At 40.5% G+C, this 13198-nt stretch overlaps 1 protein-coding gene across 2 annotated transcripts in view; it reads right to left on the minus strand.

The window, feature by feature from the left end:
• Window positions 1-13198, minus strand: part of BACE2 (beta-secretase 2) — a 79476-nt gene that overhangs the window by 34777 nt on the left and 31501 nt on the right. The window contains exon 2 of one of the 2 annotated variants that reach the window (XM_025215410.1): window positions 5541-5629. In XM_025215410.1, coding sequence (XP_025071195.1) covers window positions 5541-5629 — 89 coding nt within the window. Of the gene's footprint in view, window positions 1-2231; window positions 2374-5540; window positions 5630-13198 lie in introns of those variants that run through there. The other variant, XM_025215411.1, reaches the window with a different exon arrangement.

Below are 13198 nucleotides of genomic sequence, written 5' to 3' on the forward strand. Positions count from 1 at the left end.
CGGGGGAGGGGGGGGCCCGGGCGGGCCCGCCCCAAGCCAACAGAAGCAGCAGCGGAGCCATGTGCCTCTCAGGATGGGACGAGCCAGGTCAGAGCGACGGGCTCAGCTACATTTTCCCCCTGCCAGCACTGCTCAGTCCCAAGCAGTCCACGGCTTCACTGCCGTTTCTGCTGGCCAGTGCCGACCTGGCCTGCCTCCTCCCGTCCCCAGCAGCATGTGGGAAGCCAGCTTCAGCTGCATGCTGCTTTTCCTGGACGGTACTGACCCGGCTGGGCCCATTCCATCTGGGCAGCATGTGGCTGAAGCTGGCTTCCCACGTGCTGCTGGGGATGCCCGGCTGGGTCGGCACTGGTCAGCAGAAGCGGCAGTGGAACTTCCTGCCTTTTGGGACTAGCTGGCGCAGGTAGGGGGAAAGTGCAGCAGCATGTGGGGAAGCCGCCACTTGATAGGGACGGGATGGGCTGGCCAGGCCACACCAGGGGGGGAAAGTGGTGGCTGAGCCCTTTGCAGCTGTGCTGTATGCTCCTTTAAGACTGAACAATATGCTCAAGAATAGAGCACGAATGATCTGGGCTCCAATGTAAATTTGGAGCAGGTAAACATCTTTGTAAAAATACTGTCTGGTGTTTGGATTGTGTTTGCTTCTGTTTCTCTTTGTGCAGGATTGGGGGTTCAACTTGTTACTACTTGTTAAAGATTTGTTACTAACAAGTTATTAATTCAATAAAAGTAAATCTTCTTGAAGATTATTCTCAAAAATACCCATATTTTGTTGCTTTGATTAATTTTCACTCTGGCTGATATCTTTTCCACGTTTGATCTATCGACTTGCATTATGCTTCTTTCATTCATTGAGAAGTGAGTAGAAGCGAAAGTGTTCATTTTAGTCAAGTGTTTGGCATTATTTCATTGTTGCTTTTATATTGTTTTTTATTTTGGATTTTAAACCACATTTCCAGACCCGTTTCATTGTCAATTCTTGCAACTTCATTGGTGTTAAAGGTCACGTGACATCACTTCCTGATGTGATACCACTTCCTGTGTGGTCTTTGAATATGACTCACCGGCCCACTGGGTGATAAAAAGTTCATTATCTGGCCTCACATTCAAAAAGGTTGCATACCCCTGGGCTAGAGCAAGAGGAAAAGTTAGGCCAGCTCATTGGCTCTGACATCCCCGCTTAATATTTAAGCTTGCTGAGGCCTCTTCCAAGTCTTGTTGCTCTGAATATCTGTCTTCCCTCCCTTCAGTTGTAACAAGTGTGCTTTGTTTTTTCTAATGCTGAGAGTCAGATGTGCATGATGAATTCAACTCTTGTATGATTGCTAATTGCAAAAGGTAACCAAAATGTAAGAATTCAGGAAGCTCCAAAGAATGCTTGTATTTGAAACGAAGGAAGTAGATAGTATTCACACTCAACCTTCAGATGACATTACACTGTCTTTGTGTCCTCCCTTAGGCACACAGACTTGCTTGGAGGCATGTTACACGCCTGTCTAAAAGGTGACAGCCTCCACCATACCCTTCCTCTTTAACATGGAGAAGAAAGAAGAGGTCAGGGTTAGACTAAGGAAGGTCTTTCCTAAGTGATTTAGTTATATAAAAAATACTAATCATTTTAACCCATGATTGAAGTAATTATAAGTTTGGCAAGAAAGTTTTTTCCTTTCTTTGGGGGTGAGGTGGGTGGGGGTGGAAAAAGACAGCCAATGTTTCCATTAATAAAAGTGGTCTGCTGTATAAATCCATCTCACTTGTCTATCACTCATTCACCTGCCTAAGCAATGATGATATAATCTGAAATACACTGTTAAAAATGCTTGTACTTCAAGTAAATTATTTATGGAAAAGTAGCCCATTATGTTCACTAATAAATAAATAAATGTGTGTGTGTGTGTGTGTGTGTGTGTGTGCACATACATATATACACACACACACACGGAGAACATGTGTGCATGTGTACACACACACACAGCTACTTTTCCATAAAGACAGACAGACTTTAAATGGTATGAGAAATGAAGTTCCCAGGTTCCCACCCTTCTGCCCCTCCCTCCGCCTTTTAAAGGCATAATTAGTTCACTTGCAAAATACTCAAGTGGTTTCTACCCCATTAAACAGAGGAAATTCCTACTACCCCACTTCAAGATTGCTGAAGCAGAACTTGATGAACAACAAACACAGTAAGCTAATACCAGCTGAATTTTTCAAAACTGAGACTACCAAATTACCTCAATCCCTGCCCTGCCATCACGTGATACACAATTCTCAACCAGGGTTCTGCCAGATCATGAGATGGGAAGAGATAAGCAAGGTGTCAGGAAATAAGCAGAAAAGTGCAGGCTCAGGATAGTCTCTGCCCGGATGATACCCCAATCCTTATTGCCAGGCCCCTCTGCAAAAACATAAACACTATAAACTATTAATTAGTTTTTTAAATTGGGTGCCACACAATTCAAAAATTGAGGGAGGGGTGCCTCTAGTTCAAAAAGGTTGAAAACCACTGTTTTAGGTGGTATGGAGAATGTCAGCAGTTTAATACTCAAAGTGCTCAAATATCAGATTGCAAAGTTTTGCTTGTTTTATAGCTAAATAGACTCACAGACAGGCATCAGACCTCTATGAAGGCAAAAAGAAAAAAACAAATTGCACAGAACAGTTTCTCAAAGAATTTTTTTTTCTAGAACACTCACAGAGGTCAGGCTTATAAAACCAATAATTCCGCGCTGTTTTCCTCAAGACTCCATAGCAAGACAATTTTCTTGTCCACATAAAAACAAACTGAAGTCAAGACCTCTCTCACACTGCTTAGCATTTTGATCATTTGAGTTAAATAAAAAGAAAAAATAGCACCCCAGGGCATTCAGAACCGAGGTACTAACACTGAACTAAGATTCTAACAGTACTCCACCTTAACAGTTACATAAAAATGTAACAAAATAAAATAAGTACTAATGCTTTTTGGAGATGTGGGGAGCATTTTATAACTTTGTTGCTGAAATGTGCATTCATGTTGTTTAATAGAGGTAAAATAACCTGGAAGAAAAGTGCTGGTGTTGAAGCACATCAAATATTTGTTTCATTTTGAAAAAAAACAAAACAAAATGGTAGCCTCATTCAAGTCCACAAAAGTTTTGTCATTGATTCCAGTGGAGCCAGGAGTCTATCAAGGGTATGTTTATTTGAAGTCTGAAGTATAAGGGTCCTACATATGAATGTCCAACATGGTTATAATATAAACATTTATGCTGCATTATGAAGTTCTTGTATATTTGTACTGATACGTTTTTGTTTCTCTCTACAGCCTTTTCAGTGACACTTCCCTTTTGTTGCTACTACCTGCCAAAAGTTAAGAAGAGCATACACAAAACACAGATACATGACTGCAAACTTCTGGTGCTGCATGGCATTTCCTAGGGATCATTTCTGTTCATTAACTGGACCTGACATAACGGAGCCATGTTCCTACAAATACTAGAAGTTGCTAGGAAATGGGAGCAAAGCTGGGAAGTGTTAGCTGATGGCCACAATGTCTCTATAATTAGTTCCCAGACAACTTCCTCTGAAAAAGAGTCCTTTCACTACATTAGTCCATATGTAGAGGAAGTCCCCACTTCTCAGTGCTTTCTTTCAGACCAGGAAAGGCACCGAATGAAGCTCCTCTTCTCTTGTTAGGCCACCTGGGGATGGGTACAGGGACACCCCATACTACCCAAAAAGAGTGGTTTACTGGGAGAAACTTCTCCCAAGCCTCCATGCTAGGGAATCACAAGGACTGAGGAACTCCCTTCTAGCACTACATGGCACTTCCCAAACTCCATGCACGGGGTCTCTAGGAGGAACGTTCCTGCCTCTTTCTCCGTTTCTAACCTTTGAGCTTTAGAATGATCAGCCATGCATCCTCTCAGTACCCTCCAAACCCAGTGGTCCAGAAAGTCTCCACAAGTCCAAGCTGTGAAGCTCACAACCCTTTCCTAAGAAGTTGTTATCCTGCTCTTATACTGCAACTCTTATTACATTTTTGGTGTACTTTCCATGTTCTGCTAGTCAACATAATGGACATAGCACAACATGTCCATTCTCCTCCCAATTAGATCAGTATGAAGCTTACAAAAGCCCAACCAGTCTATCAAGGCTGACAGGAAGGCTGGGACTGCCTCCCTCCCCCTCCCCCTCCCCTTGGCACTGCGCTGAATGCTCAGATGAATGGCATCTTCCACTATTTGGTTTTGCTCCACAGCAGATTTCAGTAGGAAACTTTGTCCCCCTGATTTCACTGCTCACCCTACTCAAAGCCCAAAACCTCTGCACTAGATGTCACAAAGGAGCAAATCCAGTCACAAGGTTTGTTGTTCCTTTAGTAGATTTTTTGGGCTCCCCCAAATGCCTTATTTTTGGGGTTTCTGAGGAATCTCTTGTCCAACTGGTTTTACACCTACCAGAAAGATTCCTTACTTTACCCAAAATCTAACCTACCAAAATTTGAGGATTTTGTAGTTGGTGTGTGCACATATGTACAGGGGTGGGGGATTTATAATGGAAACTCAATTGCTGAGCAATTACTGTCACTACATAACACATCCTAATACTACTTAGATTAAGCATTATTTCATAGAAAATGCAGCATATACAATTGGCATGTAGGACTCTATACTTTTAAGTATTCCAGGAATAGCTTTCAAAGGCAAATGCTGGATTCTTCAGATGGGTTTTATTTCTGGAATAAGCCATGAAAAATCTCCATTAAGGCTGCTGAATATAGAGTAGCCTTACAAACTATCACATCTGGCGTAGAAGTGCAGCTTTCCCCTCAATGTACAGTGCATTTTACGGGAAAAAATAGCCCAAATAAAGCAAAAATTACACATCTGACATGTATGAAGAGGTATCAGGGATGGCAAGCATCTTCCTCTCTCTCAATCAAAGCAGTTTGGGCAATGTTCTTGCAGTTCAGTTAAAGATGGGTACAGCTACACCTTCTTTCAGTATTTCAGGTAAGCTACTGCATCGAGGGAAAAACAACATACTAATAGCAAAATGTGACAATGACTGAGCTTATTTCTCAATAAAGCTTATGGTGGTGCTATATTTGGTGACTAGATGTTCCAGCAAGTCATGCCATATTGAACATTTTTTGACAAAATGCAAAGTAAAAAAAAAATCAATTTTTTTCGGCAGTTTTTATGCATCATTTCACTTCAACTTTCAGAATTGTTTTCAGGTTTTGCTCTGATAAGAATTCACTGAAACCTGTAGATCTTTGCAAAAATATTTTATAATCAGCTGAATCAGGGAAAAGAAAGATTTTGTCCAAAAAATTTTCATTGGATCCTAATTAGCCCTTTATTCTAATCAGCCCATTAAGGGAAGTAAAATACTGCTCAGCCTGGAGAAAGGTTGGTAAAACTCTGACCCTCAAGAAGGAAAGGCACATACCACAACCAACTACCAGTTGTCACAGGATCCTGTCCACTTGCTTTGCATTGTGGTTTTTGTAGTGGCACTCAACCCTGCTCAAAGTGTGAGGAAAAGACACTTACTTCTCGGTATTGAAGTACGATGTAACATCAGGATTTGGAGCACCCGCAACTGCAAAATTACTGCTTCCAGTGTCAACCAGAATGTTCAACTGCAGAAAACAGAAAATAAAGGTGAGGGGTTGCTTTCTTACTTGATAAATCCTTGAATCAAACACACAAGTGCCATCTTCAGTTTATAAACAGGTGAACATTGGTTTGGTGAATACATACAACTACAGTATTTGCACAAAATACTGCTGTTCGCAAAGACATGAGACACGCTGTTATGGCCTTTCAGGTTGGCTCATTAATGAGAATTCATTAAAGAATTTCACTGTGAAGTGAAGGTAGGAAGAAGAGACCTGAAATACCGATATTCACGTAGAGAACACGTTCAGTACTTTCCTTAAATTGCTTATATTAGCCAGGTCCATTATAAACAGTTAACTTTCTTCTAGGTAGCTTGCTGTGTGTAGCTTGCTGTGTGTAGAGATACCCTTTGGTATTGTACCAATTGCTCTACAACAGCAGGTAGAAGCTCTAGTCACTGTACAAAGATGAAGGGCAGGTAAGCTTCAGGATTTCATAAGATCTGTTGTTTTTTCTGCAGCTTCTCCTCTCTATGAAACACTTCTGCATTTGACTTTTCATGTTACTCCTTGGTTCCTACTAAACTAAATTCTATGAAAAAAAAGTCAATTGGACTTTTTGAATGCTTGAAGTTCAAGTTAAACACGTGTGATTCTTTCAAGGATGAGGGTTTATGGAATGAAATAAATCAATACATGAATAATATACAAATACATGAATTAATACTGAGGCCTGAACATTTCCATTACGAATTCAGTCAATATAAACTGGAAAAATGTCCAAACACTTAGTGTGTTTAACATAGCAGATGTGGTAGTTGCAGGATTTTTATCCTGGGGGACCAATGGGAGCCTCAGCAGAAACATGAGCTTCCTCATGACTTGGAAGGTATAATAATATATCACTGATCATCCCAGGCTGTAGAAAAACATGATTGTGCTCCTTATATCTGAATGGGATGACAAGACTATTTTTTAAAAACAAAGCGATGGGATGGGGAAGACAAACTGGAAGTAGCTACTAGACTAACAGTGAAAATGCTAGGAAATGTTTGGGAAAAACCTGAGAAAATCTGAGAAACCTGAGAAAACCTGAGAAAATCTGGAAAACCTGAAATGTTTGCCAGATTAGAAATGGCAGAGGAGAAGAAATAGAAATAAAAGATGGAAGATAGAAGAACATTAGGACAAAGGAAAAAAACAAAGCTTGACTTTTGGTGAAGATATTCTGGCCCTACACACAGTAAACAGTTTAACAGAATCAAAAACACTCAACTCTCTCTCCCATCCCTTCCCCTCAAAAAAAAAAAAAAAAAAAAAAGAAAAGAAAAATTGCAAAGGTGACTCCCACAGATCCTCATAAAAAAGCCAAACTTGCATTAAGAATTTCTCTCAAGCATTTTTATTGGGAAGTAAAAAAACACCTGTTTAAAAATAAATAATTTTAGTCATAGCCTTCAGTTAACTGCAGAACACACTGTATGGTACTAAGCAGCTTGACAGATAACAGAGCACTGACAAGCAGTCTCTGGGATGGTCCTCTGAATTGCCTGCCAATAGTCAGAAGGTCTAATTCTAAGTATATTAACCCCATCAGGTTTTTTTTTTCAAAGGGTCCTGTTTTTTTAGTGTTTAGTAAGGGTGCACTAATAAAGGTTTTCTTGGCTGATACCGACAGCTGATTATTAGCCAACCATATGGGCCAATGCTGGTTTGATAACCGATTTACTGACATAAATAAATCTTTTATTTGGGTGCACACCAGCAGCCCCAAGTCACATGTATCAGCACCCTGGCACTTAAAAATAGTGGCAGGGGGCACTAACTAAAGCTTGTTGAATAAGCTTTATTTAATTCAAGTACCATCACTACCATTTTTAAGCACGGGGATGCTTTTAAAGTAGAGCCAAGCTGAGTGGGGTGAGAGTGGATGGAGGCTGCCTGCTGTGGGCTCTGGGATCTCCACCCTGCTGCCTTTGCCTCGGAAGCCCCATATCACATCTGCCTGCTTAGCAGAGGAAGGCACAACTCGCAACTTCCACTACTACTACATGGGCAGGGAGTGCGGGGCCAGCAGGAGGCTCCCGAGGGAAAGGCAGCAGAGTGGAGAGCCATCCCACCCATACCCCCTGGATGAGCTGCCCGTGGCTCCATCCCACTCTCTGCCCCATGTCCATGTACCACCTCGGCTGGGCAGCCCCCCCAGCCCCAGCCCCACTCCCTCCCTCACTGTGGGGGCCTTGATCTGCCCCCTGCCCCTTCCCTTCCATAGACTTACCTGCAGGGAGCTGCTCTCCATGCTGCCTGGCTGTATTTCTGGCTGCATGCATGCATGTGGCTGCACACATGCACATGGTACCCCTTGTGTCTCACTCCAGGCAGCAGGACCCCTTGCAGGTTAGAATGCTGCCTTTCTGCAAGGGGAAACCTGCCATTTCCCAAGGGAACCCAGGCATCAGAGGGTCCCGGCCCCATGGGGGAAGAGGGAACCCAAATGTCCAAAGCCCTGGCCAGAAGGCATAATTATTGGTAAATATTATTGGTTACAACAGAAAAAAAGAAGCCGATAACTGAGAATGTCATTTCTCCTTTTATCGGTGCCAATCTGAGAGGCAACTGACACCTCTAGCCTTTAGAGTTCGCTTTCAAAGCTTACTCTACAACCATGAAGGCCAGAAACATATTTTTTTCAAAAATAGCTGAAATACATTTACTTCATTGCAGGAACTGGGTGGGGCTTTAGGTAAAACTAGAGCGCAACTCTCCACGAAATCATGAGTTGACAACTTTGTATCCTTCACAGAATCAGAGTTGGAAAGCACTGCAAGGGTCTAACATCCTACTCAAAAATGCAGGATGTGTAATTTCTGTACAATTCCAGATGAATGACAATCTGGCCTCTTCTTGGAAGCTTCTAATGAAAATATCACAAATTCCCTAGGAAGTTTGTTCCTTACTGTTCTTATAGTAACAAAGACTTGTTTTTGATACTTTATTTAAATCTGCCTCGTTGCAGACAGATTTAAACCTGTTGCTTCATGTCCCATTCTCCAAGACGAGGTTGTCCTCCCTGTTCTATGTAGCAGCCTTTCAAACAGTTGGAAATGTTTCTTTAATCTAACTTTGTCCAAATTAAACATAACTAGTTCTCTTAACCTTTCCTTGTACAACTTGTGTTCCTATACCCTTTTAGCATTTTTGTTGCTTGCTTCTGAATCCTCTCTAGTTTTTCCACATCGTCCTTTGATTGCAGGGCCCAAACTGCAAGTAGTACCCTAGCTGAGGTCTAAGCATTGCTGAGTAAAATAGTACCATCACCTCCTGTGTCTTGCATGCTACATTCCTGTTAACACAGCCAAAAATTGTGCTTTTGTCTGACAACTGTATGGCACTGTTGGCTCACATGAAGTTTGACCCACCAAAGCCTCCAGATGCGTCTCAGGAATGCTACTGCCAAGCCAAACATTGCCCTTTCTGCTTTTGTGCATGTAATTATCCTCCCCTGTGTAACATGTCACATTTGCCCTTTTCAAATCCATCCAAAGTTTGTCAAGAACTCCAATATGCTCTTTACTTACAGTGATCTGCTGCCTTTTGCCTCTTTTGTATTAGTTTCTTTAGCTATTTGGTCAGTTTAATTGTTAGATGGCAAAGCAAAGCAGTTATTGAGCGACTTGGCCTTCTTTGTGGCTTCTGCTAATAGATCTGTAGGATCATTCACAGTTCGCTTGGTCTTATTCCATCTGACATTTAAATTGAATCATCTTCAACATCTGTTTCCAGTGGCGTATCTTTTTTGCCTTTCCTTTCCTGATTTTGTCCTTGAACATCTTTGCAGCTCCTTGGTATGCATCTTTAGTGACTTGCCCATCTTACTTCTGACATTTCTCTTGCTTTGAGGTAAGCAAGAAGTTCTTGTATAGACAAATCACTCCTGAAGTTCTTCCTACCACACTGAAATAGCTTCTTGTTGAACCTTCAATTTTATGTTCCTAAGGAACTGTCAGGCTTCCTGAACCCCACTATGCTTCATTCGGTCTACCCATGGGACCTTCCATGCTATGTCTGATTTGATTGAAATCTGCCCTTTTGATGTTCAATATTCCTCCTTTGCTAATTTTGTACCTTTATTTCTTTAATCACAAACTTTATTATACTATAATCACTTCCTTCCAAGAGTCTTATCCCCTTTACATCTGCAAGCAATTTTTCTTCCTTTGTCAGGAGAAGAAAGAAAGATCAACCTGTTGGTTGCTTCCTCAACTTTCTGGAAAAGTAAAGTTGTGTTCTACACATTAAGAGCTTACTGGATATTCTGTGCTTTGCTGTATTATTCTTTAAGGAGATATCAGAAAGTCCATTCCCTATGTTGAATTAATTTCAACAATAGCATGAAAAGTTACAATAAAGTATCTACATTTTTCTTCTTTGCGGAAACAATAAGTATGTTTATAAAAAGGCTAAAGTACTTTGGAAGCAACGAATGTTGCCTCACTGGGGTGCCCTATGGCTTTAATTAATTAGCATTTCTAAAGCAGTTGGCGATTTGACTGAGTGATGGGCACTATATAAATAGTACAAACTATGTAGGTGTTGCCTTGACATTAGTAAAATACATGACACTGCACACGGAGGAGGACTTTGTGGTATTTGCGATTTATTTAAAAGCATGCATGAAAGATATTTTAAAACACCAGAAAGGCTAGCATCACAGAATTCACGAATCCCTGAAAAAGGGCAAATTTACTGCCCACTACTGAGAAAGACAGCATTTACAATGTCTGGTACTCAAAAGAAAAAAAAAAAAAACTTCCATAAAATTACAAAGAACAGTAAAGCACATGAGTGCAGCCCACTCTGGTATAACCAGTATTCACATGACAAATAGCTATTCAAGCTGACATTCCATATCTATATGCTTATGTATATCTAGACACAGACAGCCAAGACAGACACAGATCTGTTATAATCCTCACAACAGTACTAATAACTAGTGAATTATCTGGGGATGGGTTTAAATTACCAACACACTTTTTTTAGGTTTGAATTCCTATTATTCCCCTTACATCTCAACATTTAAAAACTCCTTTCACATCAATATAATAGAGGCCTCCTTGTTGGCCAACTCAGACATGCAGAGTAGGTCTACCAGGAAAAGTATTACACACTTATAAGCTAAATACAGCCAGTCAAAAAGCTGAAGGCTGAACTGATTCAGTCTTTGCAGGTTAGTTTAAGCTGCATAGATTGAATCGATAAGCAAATGAACAGACATTCACTTTTGATTCTGGAAATGCAGCCACATGTCTGTACTGGCCCAGGCCAGAACCCAGCAGGCGCTAAAACACACCTCCCTGCTGGGCTGCAGCAAAAAGCTTGGACCAAGGCTAGCTGCCCACACTGTGAAGTGGGGGAGGGGAGAATTTGTAGGGGAGATGCAAAGCTCCCAGGGATTCTGGGGGACTGTGAGTTAACTTGAACATGGAAGGGATCTGGGACAAAAGTTCAATAACTGATTTAGGTTAAATCAGTTTAAGTCTGATACTACACCCATCCAGGTTTATCTTAAACTGGTTTTGGCTATTTTGAAAGCAGTTTATATGCACTGAACTTTTGTTGTGTTACAGATTTGAACCAATTTCTGACCACTTACACCATTTTATGTGTAATTTCTGTCCCTAGCCATAGTGATCACTTCCTGTTGTTTGGGCCCCACTATCCAATGACCATGAAGCTTTGTCAGGAAGTGTCAGAGCAAGTTAAAGTTTTTGAGAAAGCCAAGATCAGAGCAACACAGTACAGAGGTACAAAGAAAAATTACAGGTTACCAAGACTGCCTAAGGAATACTGACCGATCAGGTGGAAAACATTTTTTAATAAATAAAAGGTTTGTGTCCTTTTACTTTTTGATGTATAAAGGAAAGCCTGAAGGGATTTTTTATTGTTTTTTTCCTAGTTCAATGTCAGGCTTTTAGATATTAAGCAGCATTCAAAAAGGTACAAGCCTAGTTTTGACTCTGAAGGTCACCTTTAAATAGAGCTGTAGAACATACAATGCATGTTTATAGAGACACTTAGGCCTGCTTCCTATGCATATAACAATGGCAATTTTGACTAAATTAAGAATATCTAAACCAATGGCTGGCAATTTTGCCAGGCAAAATTTGAATGTGAATAGTTTTATTATTTCTTTCCTACACCAAGACTAGATGCTGTTTTTGGTATAAAATGAAGTTGTATTAGAAAGAGAAAATTAAAATCCTAAATTTACCTAAAGCTGCAAAAGTGGACCATGTTATATTTTTTTGTGAAGAGATGGAAAAAATCCCATGAACCATGCATTTTTATAGTGTGTATATCGATCTATTCTAAAGTGACCAAGACACTAAAAAAAAAAATGCAATGATTTAATTTTGATGGGAAATCAAATTCACTGTCAATACTTTGTTTCAGTTGTTTGTTAATACTTTGTTTCAATAGCCCCTCCAATCTTCCAGTATTTGGGTGGGACCCAACATCAAGTAGCATTTTCTGTATACTATCCTGCTTCAATAGTTTAATACAAGACTTAAAAGGGGATCTTTAACAGTCAATTTAAAGGCAATGTTTAACAGTCTGTTTAAACAGCTAAATAAACCAATAAAAAGATTCCTTCTAATATTGATCTGTCATCTTTTCCTTTTAAAAAAAACATTATTCATCTGTGGTTTTCAACCTTGTCCCACTCATTTGCAAAAACAAGTGTTGTCACTACTATGTCACTATTGATAGGGGTTATCTACACTTCGTAGCTGCTAAACATAAAGCTATCAACTACCCCATCTGGAAGCCACATTCTCCCAGTTACTCAATTTCAAACTTCCTATTTTTAGGAGTGATTGAGAAGACACTCATCCCCATTTTCATTGTGTGCTGACATAAATGGCATCCTACAGGATGCCTGTTATTTGCCTGGGTTCTTGCCTTCCTTTACAGCCCCCAAGATCACCATAAATTTATTAAACAAATCTCTTCTTTCAATTTAGACTGAAGTTAGCTGGCCAGTTTCCACTCTCCACCCCGCTGGAGTTCTCAGTAACTTCTAGTATGAATAAAAAGTTAACGTGCCCTCTCCACTTCTTGTTGAAAACAGCCTTGGTTTAACAAAACATATTTTTGGTCAAGTCCCAGGGACAGAAACCTCTCTCTCTGCTGCTCCTGTTTCTGACACTAGGTTAATGTAAATCACAGGCAAAGCAGTGTTGCATTTTGTTCCCCTCTGAACGCCAGCAAGCTCTTAATTTACAATCTAAGTGAAGATAAAGTATTTGTAGTTTTCATCACGTTCCCTATGACATCACATTCCCTTCAAATACAACTGCTAGCTCATGAGGAGAAACTACAAAAGGCTTTATCTTCACTAAGATTTTAATTCTAATCAAAGGTATGCTTTTAACTCAAGTGGAGAGAGAGACAGATAGACAGAGACACAGACCTCCTTCAGGGTATAGGACAGCTACAGTCTCATGCTGTTTAAAATCTTGTTCTTCCTTGCTTTCATGATCCCTCTCTCCCATTTTACATGCTTCAGGTAAAGGTTTGTATTCCTGC

The sequence above is a fragment of the Alligator sinensis genome, unplaced genomic scaffold (assembly GCF_000455745.1).
Source record: "Alligator sinensis unplaced genomic scaffold, ASM45574v1 scaffold840_1, whole genome shotgun sequence".
NCBI lineage: Eukaryota > Metazoa > Chordata > Crocodylia > Alligatoridae > Alligator > Alligator sinensis.